General features: G+C 44.2%; 1 protein-coding gene across 1 annotated transcript in view; it reads left to right on the plus strand.

The window, feature by feature from the left end:
* Window positions 1–1,157: 1,157 nt before the first annotated feature.
* LY86 (lymphocyte antigen 86) overlaps window positions 1,158–16,225 on the plus strand; it is a 64,469-nt gene continuing 49,401 nt past the window's right edge. The window contains exon 1 of the mRNA XM_059686052.1: window positions 1,158–1,370. Coding sequence (XP_059542035.1) covers window positions 1,244–1,370 — 127 coding nt within the window. The 5' untranslated portion in view covers window positions 1,158–1,243. The remainder of the gene's footprint in view (window positions 1,371–16,225) is intronic.

Genomic DNA, 16,225 nt, shown 5'->3' on the forward strand with positions numbered 1-16,225 from the left:
CAGGAACCATACTTTGAGAACCACTTTTGAAAGCCAATATCACTGTACTTATTTGCGGATGAGTACCTAAAAAAAAAAAAAAAAAAAAAATCAATTCAGACCTGCCCCAAATGACTAGTCTCTGATGTCTCCCCCCCAAAATGGAATGCATCCATCAACTAAGTCAACACATTTATTTGTCTTTATTGGCAATTACATTCCACTTCAAAAACAGTTTTGAGGTGACTTTAATTCTTATTTAGCCATCGGCAAAATTTGTCAATTTCACCTACTGTGCTTAGTGAAATGCTTTTTCTCCCAGGGGAAATAGTGTTCTCTGTTGCTCCTAAAATCTGCCGGTATTGGCTCTGACTCCAGTTCTCTCCAGCGAAGGTGCAGTTGGGTGGGGGTGGGAATCAGTGTTCAGAAACCTTGCTGTCTGGAATCAGGGCAACCGTACTGGGATAGGGAGACAGAATCTTGGCTTTGAAAAGAAAGTGAGACATGACTTTAACCATCTCGCCAATGACCAAACCAATTAGATTCCCACTCTTAAAAGAGAGGCCCTCACTTCCCCATTTTCCCCTACCCCGTCCACCAAGCTGAACCAAAAGTAGCCCACAGCTCACTTCTTAGGGCGACTCCCTCCCCCTCGTTTTCAGAGACCACATTTGCAGCTTCCAGAAAAAGGCTCCGTATTAGCAGCTGCACAAGTCCAGAGAGTGGAGCTGAAACCAGAGAGAAAAATGCCAACAGGGCAAAAGCCTCATTCCAGATCCCCAATGCCGGATGCTGCCTGCCAGCACCAGCCAGGTCCAGGGTCCACAGCCTGCATGAGAAGCCAGCAGGGACCTGGGGCCTGCTGATGGAAAGCACAAGGTGGCCTGTGGCTTACCCCCCCTGAGTTCACAGTTCCACCTGGGGTGGGGACTCTTAGGCGGGATGTTTTGCGGGGACCTGAGGCATAAGGCCACACATCACTTCCTAGTTTCTCTCTGTGAAAGCAGAAAGTCAACATCCAACCTACCCCCCACCTAGACCAGCTTCACTCTGATTCAAGTGTCCCAGGTCCTGGGGGAACAGTATTCAAATGGCTCTGCTAACAGACTATGCTACTCACAGTGGTTCTCCAGGAGCATATAATATGAGAAGTGAAACCGAACATGTCACCCTTTTAATGAGGGGAGAGGAAGAACCACCCTGAAGGCCCTTCTTACTGGGCCTCTTATTTTTCCGTTGGTCACACACAGTCCTGGCCCGCACCATGAAGGGTTTCACTGCTGCCTTCCTCATCTGGACCCTGATTTCTCCCAGCGGTGGTGGCACCCCAGCCTGGCCCACACACACAGCCTGCAAGGACTCAAGCTTGGAAGTGCTCTACCAGAGTTGTGGTAAGGTCTTTAACTATCCATTTGTGGCTCAGTGGTTGAGCATTGATCTATGAACCAGGAGGTCACAGTCTGCTTCCTGGCCAGGGCACATGCCTGGGTTGGGGGCTCGGTCCTCGGTGTGGGGCATGTAAGAGGCAGCCAGTGTGGGGCATGCAGGAGGCAACATAGTGAGATATTTTTCTCTCTCTCTCTCTCTCTCCCTTTCTCTCTGAAATCAATAAAAATATATTTAAAATAATTAAATAAATATCCATGTGTGTTTTAGGGGAAATTAAGGCCCACAAACATGGGTTACTGTAGCACTTAGTTGGGGTGTGTAAAGGGTGAGGGAATTAGTGGCCGAACACTTTCTCCACTTGCAGCAGGTCTGCGAGGGCCATTTGGAGTCCTTAGGAAAAGGAAGGGTGGGGGTAGGAAAGAGCCTGAATAGAGTGACAAAGAGGACAAGAAAAAGACACTGAGAATCTAAGTATAGAATCCACTAATCCCACAGAGCCTGAAAAGGAACCCAGTGACCAATGAGTCTTCAAGTCATGAAACCTCGCCTCTGCAAAATTAGGAAAAGATGCTTCCAATCCCCCATCCCCTCCTTCAAATTGTATCCTTGGATAGTTTGTTTAGTTTGCAAGTTGAGTGAAAAGATTGCTTGGGCTAAAAAGGAGGTTTCTGTCCTTCTCATAACACTTCCAGAGCTTCTGCTGCAGCAGCATCGCTCATTAGTTAGACAAAAACTTATCTTGCAGCATTAATGCCTGGGTTTTCTCTAGTGCTGCACATAGTAGAAGGGAATGAACCTGGTGGTTACCCCAACAGGGCAAACAGATAAACCAACAGAAATTGCAATCTAATGAACAGAATGCAGTAAATTGCAATAATCAGTGTCTGAGTTTGGGGGTTAAATTAGTCTATGAGGGCTGTCATAACAGAACACCCTGGATGTGGTGGCTGAAACAACAAAAAATTGTTTGGTTTCTCCTGCGGCCTCTCTCCTGGGCTTGCAGAGGCTGTCTTCTCCCTGAGTCTTCGCCTGGTCTTTCCTTTATGCCCACACAGTCCTAGTGTCTCTCCCTTCTTATAAGGACACCAGTCCTATTGGATTAGGGCTCATTTAAGCTTAATCGCCTCTTTAAAGGTCCTGTCTCCAAATACAGTCATATTCTAAAGTACTGATGACTAGGCTTCCAGATATGAATTGGGGAAGGGACACAATTCAGTCCATTAAGGGGGCCTGAGTGGGGAGAAATGAGCCTGGCCTCAGGATCATCTCTTGAATGAAGATTAGAGAGATGGGCTCATGAAAGGGCATGGCATTGTGAAATATGACACTTTGGAGATAGACTATGGGCAAACTGTTGTTTGGATTGAAGGAGGTGAAAGGAGATCTTGCTAAGCATCTAAGTTGGTGTACTTTACACTGGGGAGTAGTGGAGATGTTATGAGCAGATAGACGATCCCTACAGCTGCCACCCAAGGAGATGACCGTCTGGACCTCTCTGAGTCAACACCGACTTAACTTTATTCTTTTAAAAGAAGGAACATGGAACATTAAAGTGTACAGGTTTTTTTTGTTGTTTTTCAATGTAAAAGAGAATGAAAGGTTGATGCTGGTGTGTTGATCTCATTACTCTTGCTCTTCCTGTGGGAATGGGATGCTTTCTGCTGGCATCTGTTCATTTTAGGTGCAGGATGACAAACAAGACTTGAGATGAATGGACTTCTCAGGACTCGTTTTCCCAATTCATCCTCCCATAAAAGTTGCCATGGCTGGTCCAGCTCCCTGACCAGCCTTCAGCTTACAGCTAAGCTTGGTACAGCCTTTCAAGTTGCTGCCAGGAGAGGCAAGAGGAGCAGATGAATCAGGGAAAGAACAAGAGCATAGCATTCACCCACCTAGGGATAATGCCTCCCTCTGCTCCAGGAATGTGGGCACAAGCCCTGATCTGGGCACTCAGAAAAAAGAAATGGGGGAGATGCTGTTTTTGTCCAAGAATAGTGGGAGTCAAACAATTAAATAACAGGGTAAGTGTTCTGTATTAAGGGCTGGAATAGATGCATGCGTTGTGCAGCAGAGGACATGGTAGTTGGAGAGGGTGATGTTGGGGAATGTCTGGGGCAGGGACACCAAGCTTGAATTCAACCTTAAAGAAAAATACAAATAGTAACTATAGCATCTCATGTTGATGAAAGATTTATATGTGCCAGGCACCAGGCCAATTGCTTCCTATGTGTTATTTTATAGAAGTGCTAACTGAGGGTTAGAGATGTCAGGTAATTGTCCAAAGCTGCTGCACAAGCAACAGTGGCAGAATAACATCCCTGTTGCATGGAGAAGATGTTGAGTAAATATTTATGCAATTAATGAATTGATCCGAGGCCTTTCTGACTCCATAGCTATTGCTCTTTTTTTTTAATTTTGTTTTATTGCTTAAAGTATTACAAAGAGTATTACATATGTCTCCTTTTTCACCCCCCTTGACATTCCCCCGGCCTCCCCTACCCCTCAGTGTCTTATGTCCATTGGTTATGCTGATATGCATGCATACAAGGCCTTCAGTTGATCTCTTACCGCCCCCCCTCCCGCCCCCCAGACCTCCCCGGCCTTCCCGCTGTAGTTTAACAGTCTTATAGCTATTGCTCTTAATGTCCTGCTGTCTATTGTTCTGTCTGATGCCAAATGGAATAGAGGTTGAGAAGGAAGGAATGGCATGTGTGAAGGAGGGGCATGTGACCAGGCACAGAGTTCAGAGCTCTGAGGAAGGGCTGGAACATGAGGGGATGAGACATGAGGTGGGCAATGGGGTCAGAACCTGAGTGTGATGGTTAATTTTACGCATCAACTTGATTGGGCAAGGGAATGCCCAGATAGGTGGCTAAACATTATTTCTAGGGGTGTCTGTGAGGGTGTTTCCAGAGAGATTAGCATTTAAATCAGTGGACTGAGTAAAGCAGGTCGCCCTCATCAGTGAGGATGGGTATCTTCCAACCAGTTGAGGGCCTGGGTAGAACAAAAGAGTGGAAGAAGGGAGAACTCACTCTCCACCTGACTGCTGAGCTGGGCTGTACCTCCTGCTTGCTGGTCCCCTGGTTCACAGGTCTTCACACTACACCACCAGCTCTCCTGGGTCTGCAACTCCCAGCCAGCAGATCATGGGACTTCTCAGCCTCCATAGTCATGGGAGCCTGTACCTCATAATAAATCTTCTTCTGGAATACATATGCATTATATATAATATATCTCATATGTAACATGTATACATTACAGATGTAATTCCATTGGTAATATTTCTCTGGAGAACCCTGACTAATACACCAGGGGATCCAGACAAGGTTGGGCTGCATCCCTCTGGCAATGAGGAGAATGCATTTTGGAATGATCCCTCTGGTAATAGATAGGAGCAGGGGTATTAGATTGAAAGTTGTTTAGGGCTAGATGCAGACTTTGTAGCCTAAAGAATCCATAATTTAGGAAAGAAACTATAGGAGCTTGAACCAGCATCATTTTAAGAGCTTTAATGTCAGAGGGAATCTTTGGTTCACTTCGTGTCAACAGAAAGGTAAGCAGAGTCCTGGGAGCTTCTCAAGAGACGGGCCCTGTTTCATGTCTCCATAGCCACTGAGCTGCCAGAGACCAACGGGCTGCATACCCCCTCCCAGATGGAGGTGGTTTCCTTTCAGATTCAGGATTCAAGGTGGGACAGGCACCCTCCCTCCCCACAGCCTCCATCCCGAAGGCCTTCACATTGGTAACACAGTGCAAAGGCTACATGTGTGATGCCTGCCCAGCCCTGGTGTTTAGGGGCTTCAAGAATTCTAATATGCGTGTGAATGTGGGAGGGTCAGCTGACAAAACAAAGGATTCATTGTTTTCTGGGTTTACTGTTTCATTTTTCCCCTTCTCTTTTTATTTTATAATTTTAGTGGGAATGGGAAATCTTAGGCTATAAACTATTTTGAATAATACAAAAATCCTTGAGAAGAAAGAACCTCATAAACACTCACTGGGCTCTGAACACTGAGAAGGAAGTGAGCAAAGCTGTCTGAAAAAAAACAGAAGTCCTGCTCTGTCCAACTGTTAGTGCTACAGTAAGGAAAAGAGCAACAGTCTTTATGAAAGCAAAGGGGGAACAAAAGCATCAGCAGCCTTTCTATAGTTAAATCATAAAAAAATTTGCAGGCCTAGAAAAAGCCCATGCACATGCCATAAATGTCCACCAGTATGTTTATACACTGACTCTATCACACATGCAGTAGATTACAAAAGTACAAGATGGGAAGATGAACTGCCAGTGAGAGAAGCAAGATAAGGAGAGAGAAAACAAAGTAAATAATAATGCCAAGGTGGTTAGGACAAATACAATAGATGAGGCAGTATAAGGGATAAGATTTTGGTGTCTGGAGTCAGCAAATCTCATTCCAACCCTTAGGCAATATGCTTTAAGTCACCTATTCTTGAATATACAAAAGGTGTATGAGTCTCCTGTAGCTGCTGTAACAATGGTGGCTTAAAGTGACACACATTTATTCTTTTAGAGTTCTGGAGGTCAGAAGTCCAAAGGCAGTTTCCCTTGGTCAAGGCCACACTGTCTTGGGGAGAATGTCTTTCCTTGTCTTTTCCAGCTTCTATAACGGCGTGCTTTGCATTCCTTGGCTCACTGCCTCTTCTTCCATCTTCAAAGCCAACAAAATAGCAGCTATCACATTGCTTTCTTCTGCATCAAATCTCCCTCTGCCTCCCTCTTATGAGGGCACTTGTGATTAGGATAATCTCACTCTCTGAGGATCCTTAGTTTAATCATAATTGCTAACTCTCTTTTGCCAGATAAGGTAACATTCAAGGGAGAACATGGATGTCTTTGGAAGCCATTCATCATCCCTCTACAAAAGGTATAATAAATTAATCTACCTCTCAGGGCTGTGGGAGGATTAAGTGCAAAGGACTGCATGAAAAGTGCTGAGCACATACTGCATGCTCAGTAAATCTTTGCTGCTCATGATTTATAAGATATTTTATAGTCACTAGAGGTATTTGACTATGAGCTCTCTTGAAACCAAGTGAAACAAGGACATTGCAATATTGCAAGGTAAAACCAGTTTTTAAGGGGATGTCCAGATTTTTCTGCTACCTGGATGTGTTATGAGAGAAAGTTCTTCTTGGAGAGATGGCACCCTGGACAGCATCTCAATAAGAGATGCCACAGTGACTCACATTTGTTGTTTCTCATGGTCCCCTTTAGTGTGGACCAAGGGCTCATTACTAAAACGCAACTCAGGATCAATTTTGCAATGGGCCACAGTGGAACCTCGCATGTAGGCAGCACATGCAGGTCTGGATTACTCAAAGGAACAGCCTGTAGGACTAGATGAGCTGTATGTGCCTCAGGCAAATCAGCCATAAATACCATTATTGCTGCCATTGTTGTTGTTGCTGTTGTAGGAAGTGGGTCTGTGATCCATCTCCAGCATAGTCAACTTTTAATGGAAATGGTTACTGAATTTCCCCAGGGTAAACAGAATGTAGGGAGGAGGGAAGAGGACATAAGAACAAAGAACTGTGTAAGTGAACCAGCATCATGGTGGAAACCCATGAGGCGCCAGCCTCAACTAGACAGGGAGAGGTGAACACAAATAGAAAAGGCCTCAGCCCATTTTTTTTAAATGCCCTAAGGGGAGACAATAAGACCTAGGCAACATATGAGGAAACTATTAGCCCCATGGTACCCAGCCAATGAGGAACTGGAGGAGGGACTCTCATACTTTGGGGATAAATAGGCTGTGATTGCTACTCCATGTGTGCCTATACAACCAGACACCCACTCTGGAGAACATATTAAAAGTCTTGTTTCTGCCATACTTCTGTCTCTGAGTTTGTTATTTGAATTCAGACAGGTGAGCATTTCTCACACTGTTATGTGATTCTTGATAAAGATTGGAGAGGAGAGATTTTCTTCAAGAGCCTTGAATGTAGATCTCAATGTTGTCATTTAAGATGCTTTGACATCAACCAGGCAGAGCGGAGGGTCATAAAAAGTAAGGGACCTGTGACACACGTCTAAATAGCTTCCTGTCCTCTTTTTTATCTCTCTGACACTCACAGTCAACCTGGCCTTTTAAGAGGCTCCTTCCTGAGAGTTGTGTAGGACAGGTGTCAGCAAATGAAGCCCTCAGGCCAAATCCCAACTACTGCCTGTTTTTGTCTGGTCTAAATGGTTTTCTAAGAATGGTTTACACATTTTCAAATAGCTAAAAATTTCAAAAAAGGAATAATCTTTGTAGCATGTGAAAACTATATGAAATTCAAATGTCTGTGTCCATAAATACGTGTCACACTCATTCACTTATGGATTGTCTTTGACTGTGATTGTTGCATAGCTAAGAATGTGACTATTCCTTGGTCAAGATTAGGAAGGAAGCTCTTCACCAGATCAGAGCCTCGAGTTCTAGGTCTCCTGGATAAGTCTAGCCATAGAGAGGCTGCATGGTCAAGTGAACTTGACACCTAAACCACCAGGATTGCAAGGAATTTATAGAATGCCTTTGAAAGAATCATCATTGCCATAAAAATCTCCTGCTTCTGCATAACATTTTACAGTTTACAAAGTCCTTCCGTTTATAAAGTGCCATTCTATCCTTATTAACAGCCCTCAGGGGTATGTAGGATGTTTAGCTCCATTTCCCAGGTAGAGAAGCTGAAGCACATACATATTAACCATCTTAATTAAGTAACATACCTGAGCCATGATACAAACCTGAGGGTCTAACTCCATGCCCAGTGCCTTAAAGCTGGATTGTGGAATTAGAATAATGAACAACTCATGACATTTGATCCCAGAATCACAGGATGGGGACAGAGAGAAGACACAGCTCAAAAACTAAGTTTTTGGGTGAAGAGATAAAAACACAAGTATTCTGTGGACTAGAAAGGGAAGGAGAAGGAGAAGGAGGAAGAGAGGAGGGGAGGGGGGGATTTATCCTCTGATTTAAGGATTGCCCCATCCCCTCCAACCTCCCCTCTCTGCACACACTCAGAACTTGGCCATTTTGGCTCTTCCCAGCATGCATCAGGCCTACAGCAGCCACAGAGAGGGACTCACATCTATATTTTTCAGTCATGTGTACCACATCCCCTTTTGTTACAATGGTGTCTGGAAATAACATCTCCCAAATTACAATGACATCTACCATTTTCTTATCAGTAACAACATATTTTTCAATCAGAGCCCTCCTGTGCACGCTTATTAATCCACAGGAAGCCCTATGTCCCCCACACCTGACAGCAGTTTCCTCTGTGGAGAAGTTGGTGAGTGGGGAGGGGGGCACAGCAGGAGCCCTATCTCTGGCAGTAAGTTGAGGTCTGTGGGTGATTCCTAGGGGGGCTGGCCAGCCATCTGGGAGATTCTAGGATCAGGAAACCATGGTATCCGGTCACATGTTTCAACTTTGTAACAAACACCCGCTCTCCTCTCCTTGGAGGTAAACAGTCTTGTCCATATTTGCCTGAATAGGTTTTGTGTGTTGCCGAAGTTTGCTGCAGGGCCGGTACTTTCTCTGACTTCCAAAAAGTCCTTAATTATAAAGTCAAAGTCAGGTCTGGTGCACCTGGATAATCCATCAAACAGGACAATTAGTCAGACTTTAAGATTGCAAAGCAATGCTGTGCAACATCTCCTCCAAAATAAAGGGTACGCTGCAAATGGCCTAGCTGCATAGCAGAATGAACAGGCATGTTGATAAAATGTTCATAGGAAAATTTCTTCAAAACTTCCCTGGGAGGAAAAGGAGAGAGAAAACACCTGCTTTTCTCAAACCTAATTATTCTCAAACCTTATGCTCCTAAGTAAATGGAGCATAAGACAAACCCAAAAGAAGCAACAACACTGAAAAATAGTAGTAATAATGGAAAACATCACTGGCCAAGTAGTCCTTGAGCAGTACTTTAAAATATTGCACACAGAAAGCATTTCTCTCTTAGTTTATTTTTCAAGACTAATAGGGATATAAATAAAGTACAATGAAAGACAAGTAGACAAATAGCCAAAGAAACAGAGATGCAATTCCAAAGGGTTAACCTTGGGTGTGCAGTATTAAAGAGTGCGCCGCTTTGAGCAGATGGAGGCCTTTTGGCCCACATGTAAAGACAGGAAGTTGACATGCAAATATAATATGTGTATGTGTGTGTGTGTGTGTGTGTGTGTGCATTTTAACATTGAGATGCAGATTTTTATAAATGGGAACAGGAAAATGTTCAGGAGGAACAGGAGCTGGAAGAGAACAAAGCTTGTAGGTGTGTTTCTGCTACCAAGCCACCGGGTTCCCCCCTGCTAATTCTCCCATCTTTTAAAAAGAGATGCCGAGTAACTTATCAATAGGTACCTAAAGAGGATTAAAAGCTGAGAGTCTGGGATTCTAAGAGGCCTCTTCTGTGCAGACAGAAAATGTCTCCCCAGGTCTTTCCATCCTCAGGCCAAATCCCAATGGGCAGCTTTGCTCCTGTTTTGGAGGAGGATCTTTGGAGAGGAGATGGAGGAGGGCTGTCCTCCAGTTCTGCAGCTATTTTTGTAGAAACTATGACACAGAAAACACATTCCCAAAGCAGCTGCCAGTGTGAAGGCCTGGGCGTGGCTTTGCTCTCAGGTAGCAGATTGGGGAGAGTGGGGGGAGCAAAGCAAATTTTTTTCTTCACGCCAAGAAAGGCACAGGCGAGAGAGCCCCTTCCCAGCCCCAGCTGTGCAGCTGGAGCAGCTGGCAGAGCCTGCAAGCACCAGGCTCCAGGTGACAAAGGGGTGACTTGCCCAGGAACTCTGTGCCACCTGGGTTGGTGTTCGATCCTTTTCTTAGGTTCCTTGTGAAGTGCTATCCCAGGCCCCTGACCCAGTGGCTTCGTTCTGGGATCCCAGAGAAGCCACATGGGCATCGGGAGATGTACTCTGGGTTTACCCGGGGACAGCTGTGTGCATGTCCATCTGAGTGCAGTCAACGGGGGCAATGCACGGTCAGCTTCCTTGTGTGGGATCCAGGAAGGCATCAGCGTCCCTTTCTGAGAGTCCATGCCGGTGCCCTTCTAGTGTCTCTCTGCCTCAGGACGCGGGTGAGTGGTAACCACCCAATGGCTAGGAGGAGAAAGAAAAGGCTCCTCGCCCAGAAAGTGCTGCCTCAGGCACAGTTTGTACTTGAAGATTCCTTCTCACAGGCTGCTGCTTAGCCAAAGTGCTGCCAGTGGGCTCCCCCATTTGACGCCTGACACCTCCCCTTGATGGCCAGGCAGGAGCTACACCAGCCCCATCGAGAGATCTAGAACCTGGTGTCCAGGTTCCCATGGCCGGTCAGCCAGCAGGCTCCTTCCCCATAGCTGGGAACTTGCGTATTCAAAGGGCTCCTGTATATGGTCAATGTAGTCTTCCTCTACTGTATTAAAAATGTGCCTTCACACAATTAAACACTGCTTGCATAATTAATAAATGAAAACTGTAAATTAAATTTATTGCTGACATACATACATTGGTCACAAATTTATTAACATAGCTTTAAGCTTTTAATCTAATATAGCAGATTGACTTAAATCCCTTAAAAGCAGGCAAAGCACACACAAATTATCACAATGATTATTCTGTTTATTACCTGTTTCTTAAACTAGTTTCCAAATATTAATAACATGGGTTTACATTTACTTCTTTATCATCTTTACATTGATTTTTGTTTTTACCTGTTTTCTAATGTTCCTGGGGTTATAGTAATACTTAGTTCCATATTTCCTAGGTGTCTCATGTGCTCTAGACCAGAGGTGAAGACTGTCACCTCAGACCAATCAATTGATTCTGGGCTTGGTTAGTCAGCAAGCTCTCTTTACTTAAACTAGACCTGTTACACCAGCGGTTCTCAACCTGTGGGTCGCGACCCCTTTGGCGGTCGAATGACCTTTTCACAGGGGTCGCCTAAGACCATCCTGCATATCAGATATTTACATTACGATTCATAACAGTAGCAACATTACAGTTATGAAGTAGCAATGAAAATAATTTTATGGTTGGGTCACAACATGAGGAACTGTATTTAAAGGGCCTGAAGGTTGAGAACCACTATTTTAAGTCCTTTCCTTTCAAAAGTTCCCAGTATCCTGGTGCTTTTTCTTCAGATGATGTGTGTTTTGCTGGATCACTGTGAGGTTCCTTATTGCCCTGGCATTATTACCCATCAACCTGGTCTGTCAGCAGGAAACTTCTGTCTGCTGTGGTGAAGTCAAAAATATAATGAGAGGAGTTATTTAGAGGAGTTGATAAACTTTGCACAGTTGAGATCGATCTGTACAACATTTAGCTGACTCATCATCTTAGGATGCTCTTTCTATGTGTATATCCTATGTGATCGCTGCTGCTGATTTGACTCTTGTCCAGCATTCTATCCAATTTTTATGTGAGACCACCTGAGCTGATCAGGCCTTCTGGTCTAGTTTTTTCTGGCTCATTCACAGCTCTTTGTCCTTACTCCTTCCTACTTACGAAGATAGAGAAAACCACGTAGTTCTGTCTGTTCTCTCCAAGGGCTGGAAACATTCTAAATCTCCAAATAACTAAGCACAAGGCCTCATGCTCCTCTAGCGCTTAGGATGTGACCCAACTTCCTTCCTGTCATTGTTCAAGCTGCATCGCTCAGAAACGCTTGCTAAGTAATTATTAAAAAGAGAACCGGGAGAGATGAGGTCTTCAAGAGCCCCAAACAACAGTGTGGTTTTCTTCCTATTCCCAGCCACCGCCTGGCATGGTAACGCCATCTGCTCCAACCAAAAGGAGAGAGAAGTCCCCAGTGGTCTCCCCTGCCCTCCCCACTCTGAGGCAGAGATGAGCATAACAGGCTACACTAGCACTGGCTTGCAGTCTGTTTACAAAGCTGTGGCCAGTGTAGACAGTTACAGTTCACATGGCTGAGTAGCTGTAAATGGAAGAGACGGGAAAATGTTCCAGGGCAGGGCGAGGTTGCTGGAGACATTCTTGGAAACAACCTTACGCTTTGTAAGACCGAAAGATCATTTTCTAGGATTCTAAGAGGCCTGTGGCCACCTATTGTGGTAATGGATGCTATTTGGTCCTGGGGTGGGGGCTATTACATAGCCATCTATTTCTCCACAGTCCTAGCATGTGCAGGCATGTAGGGAGGGTCAACATCCTGCCAGTCCCAGCCCATAGTCTCAGGGCAGACGGAGGACCTCTTACAGAGCTGGGAGGTGTTCTTGCCAGATAGAACCGCAGGGCTCCAGTCCAAGCATCTCCTTGTTCAGAGGAAACTGAGACACCAGGCTAGATGGCACAGAACCTGATAGGACCCTCCCAGCAGCTCTGCTTCCTCTCTCAGCACCAAGGCCATGAAGTGAGTTCACCAGTTTCAGGTTAAAGATACCACGTCCACCAGAACCAGGCCTCTTCCCCACACCCACATCCCCCAAGTGCCAAGGATCCTCTTTCTATGCAGCCCTTCTCTTAAGGCGATCGGCCCACATCCCTGCTTGCCCAGACCCTATAAAACAAGAGCCTTTGTATATGCAGAAGCTCTGTGAGGGCTCATTGATAACACTGAGATGACCAACAGTTCATAAATGTACGATCATTGCAGATTTTACATAGAAATGACAGTTTCATGGAGTAGTAAAAACAAGAGCTTGTTTAGATAAGAGCTGCTTTCTTGTGTGATATGAGCCTCGTTTGGGTTTCTAACAATTTTTAGAAAACAAATAACCAAGACAGAGAACAGCTGACCAAAGTATGACAGGTGACTCGGGTCCCTAAAGCCCTGAAGATAGATGCCAGCAACCTGCTTCTCCTGGTCTTTTCTCCATGTGGAAAAAAAAAAAAGAAAAAAAAAAGCTTGCTCAGGACAGCCAACTTGAGCCATCAGGCAAATGCCAAATCCTTCCACCCTCTCCTCCCCCGCCACTGGGGTCAGCTCGCAGGGTCTGGGCTGTAGATGGAGGTTATTCCAAACGGAAGTACTAGGAGCCTCAACTCTCCAGAGACCAAGTTCAGCCTGACCTACACTGAGCTGCTTGAGATCCAAGTGGAGTGGAAAGTCAGCAGTAAGATTATTTCTCCAGGGTGAACAATAGCTTTTCTACCTCACACTTGGCTATGGTTTTAACTAAGTTAAAGGGCAATTCTTGTGTGAGTGTGTACATTTAAAAAAAAAAAAAACCTGAGGAGAAAATTGCCAATGGCTCTTGGTTTATTTAAACCAGTGATTAAGCAGAGCACAGACTTGTTAGTTAGTATCAAGTGTCCTAACAAAAATGAGCCTGAGGTTTTAGAGCAGTGATTCTCAACGTGGGGCACAATTTGATTTTTAAAGGGGGCAATTCGAGAATGAGTTATTAACAGTGAATTTTTTTCATTTCTTAGGATTCTAGGGGCCTCATATACAGTATATAAATATATATTGTGACTTATTTATGCATTTCAGTTCTCTATTATATGTTTTGAAACTTTATTTGCTATTTTTTCATGTCACTGTATATTATTATTATTTTTAAACAATTTCTTAGTGATTTCTTCTTCGGTACTTCAACTGTCCTTTCGTTCTTTTATTTTTCTCTTTCATGGATGCTATGTTCTTTAGAAGCTTGTTTAGACCAAGTTGGTGGCCTTTTAGGCTTCCTGCGCTCCTTTTAGAGTGCACTGTTTGAATAATAAGAATTATATGTCACAGGGAGGCCATCAGGGTTTTAGAGATGCTTAGATGGGGCATGGCCAAAAAAGATTGGGAACCACTGTTTTAGAGTGAATAACCAAAATCATGAGCAGCAGGCTGCCATGCAAGCACTGCCTGCTCTCAGGGACTCAGCATGCTACCTTCTTGGAGTGTGGACCTTCAGAGTTCTAGAAAGCAGGGCAGGAGAACAAGCAAGAGAGAGAAGGCCGCAGTTACTTCCTGCAAAACTTGTCATCTCCATACATCTCACCCATTCCAGAAGATGCAGAGCAGGGGTTAAAAAAAAACCCTCAAATGCCACCTTGGCTGGTACGGCTTAGGTGGTTGAGCATCCTAAGCCACCCAGAGGTCACCAGTTCAATTCTTAGTCAGGGCACATGCCCAAGTTGCAGGCTCAATCCCTAATATGGAGCATGCAGGAGGTAGTCGATTGGTGTTTCTCTCTCTCTCTTTCTCTCTCCCTTCTTCTCTCTTTAAAATCAATAAAAACATATGTATATGTTTTAAACCCTCAAATACCCTCCTGGAAAAGGCAAATTATGAATGAGTGGATCAGTTGTAATATACAATAGAAAGTGACAGAGACAACAGCACTTGCCTCATCTCTGGAAGAGACTATTCTTCATCCCCATCTGATCGTCATGAGAGCTTGTGGGACCTTTGATGTCCAATCTTCTAATTTTTTTTTAAATGAAACTAAAGTTTCTAATCCAGACACACAATTTCCTAATTTATAAGCATGGCAACTAGTCTAAGTATTATTAAAGTTTATGAAGGCTAACAAAATATATCTGAAAGCTAAAAGCATCCCATAGGCTAGCAGTTTGTAGCCTTTTTCACCACTCAAAGCATCTCTAAGAAACCACGTTACACTTCAGTTTTACCATCACTATCCTCTGTATCAGAGTGATGTCCCCACATATATCCCCGAGCATGCCAAATTATAATAGTTAGGTATCCAAGCATTCAATGTGAAATATCCTTACTGGCCCAACAATCAAATACTCAGGTATGTACACTCCATGCTATTTCCATCTCACCCAAACAACTGGAATAGCTAATTAGATTTTGTGCCAATTTTGACCAAATTTATTAGAGTGTTTTTTGCCACCTACAAAATATAAATTTATTTGAGGCAGGATCCTAAGAAACATTAACATAGAGTGAAGAAGTGAGACATGGAAGTAAAGGAAACCAATCCAGGTAACCAAAATGGGCAACTAGGGTTTGGTCCTTCTGGGGATCTCTGGGAGAACCTGTGAAACGTAAGTTCGAGTGGTCAAGATCTGAAGGGAGAAGAAACTGGAGTATTGCTCTACCAACTCTTATTGGCTGTGGTTGTCCGTAGAGATGCTAACTCCTAGCACTTTGGTTTGACTGTGATGGGGGCAAGCTCACGTCCACACCCAGAGAAAGCCCTCAGGCAGCCATTGGTGTTTGCAAGAAGAAGGTTTCAAAGAGAATGAATGGCCTTCTGCAGTGTCCTTGTGTGTTTGAACCTCTGATATACACTGATAAAGCTCCCATAAATAGGACACTGGCAAAAGACAGACCAATATAGAGCACCAAAAATGGTCGATGCTTCAATTGAAAATGTATGGAGTGGGCAATCTCCTGGTCTACATATGAAAACTGTCTTGCTATGAGATATCTGAAAAGAATGGGTAATGTGTGACACAAATCTTTTAAAAAGCTTAGCTGAGCTTGCAAGAAAGGATGGTTTCCAGGAGCCAAAACAAACTGAAAGCCCAAAACAGAGGAAAGCCAACACTGAAACTGTGTCTGCCTGCAGTACAGGTGTGTCTTCATCAACCATGACTTAGACTTCATTGGCTGTGTGGCAGTCTGGCAAAGGTGTCTTATGCTGTGCAAGATGGGAAATGGATTCCTCCATGAACCTCAGACCTTCAAAGAGCTACATCCACAATAAAAACAAGTGGATAAGAAAAAATATATACTATTCTGCAAAAGTAGAAGACAAGAATGCTCATTTAACTCTACCTGGCCTCTAGGGAAAATAAGTCTTCCCTGAGAATTAGTTAACTCCAGACCTGATATCACATAGGTTTGGAATCCAAATGTATAGTCTTCACGATCCAGAAAAGTCCAACCCTAAGAATTAAGTTAAAGTGGTCTTGATTAGGAACACCTGGGGAATATTGGCA

Source organism: Myotis daubentonii, chromosome 3 (assembly GCF_963259705.1).
Source record: "Myotis daubentonii chromosome 3, mMyoDau2.1, whole genome shotgun sequence".
Classification (NCBI taxonomy): Eukaryota; Metazoa; Chordata; class Mammalia; order Chiroptera; family Vespertilionidae; genus Myotis; species Myotis daubentonii.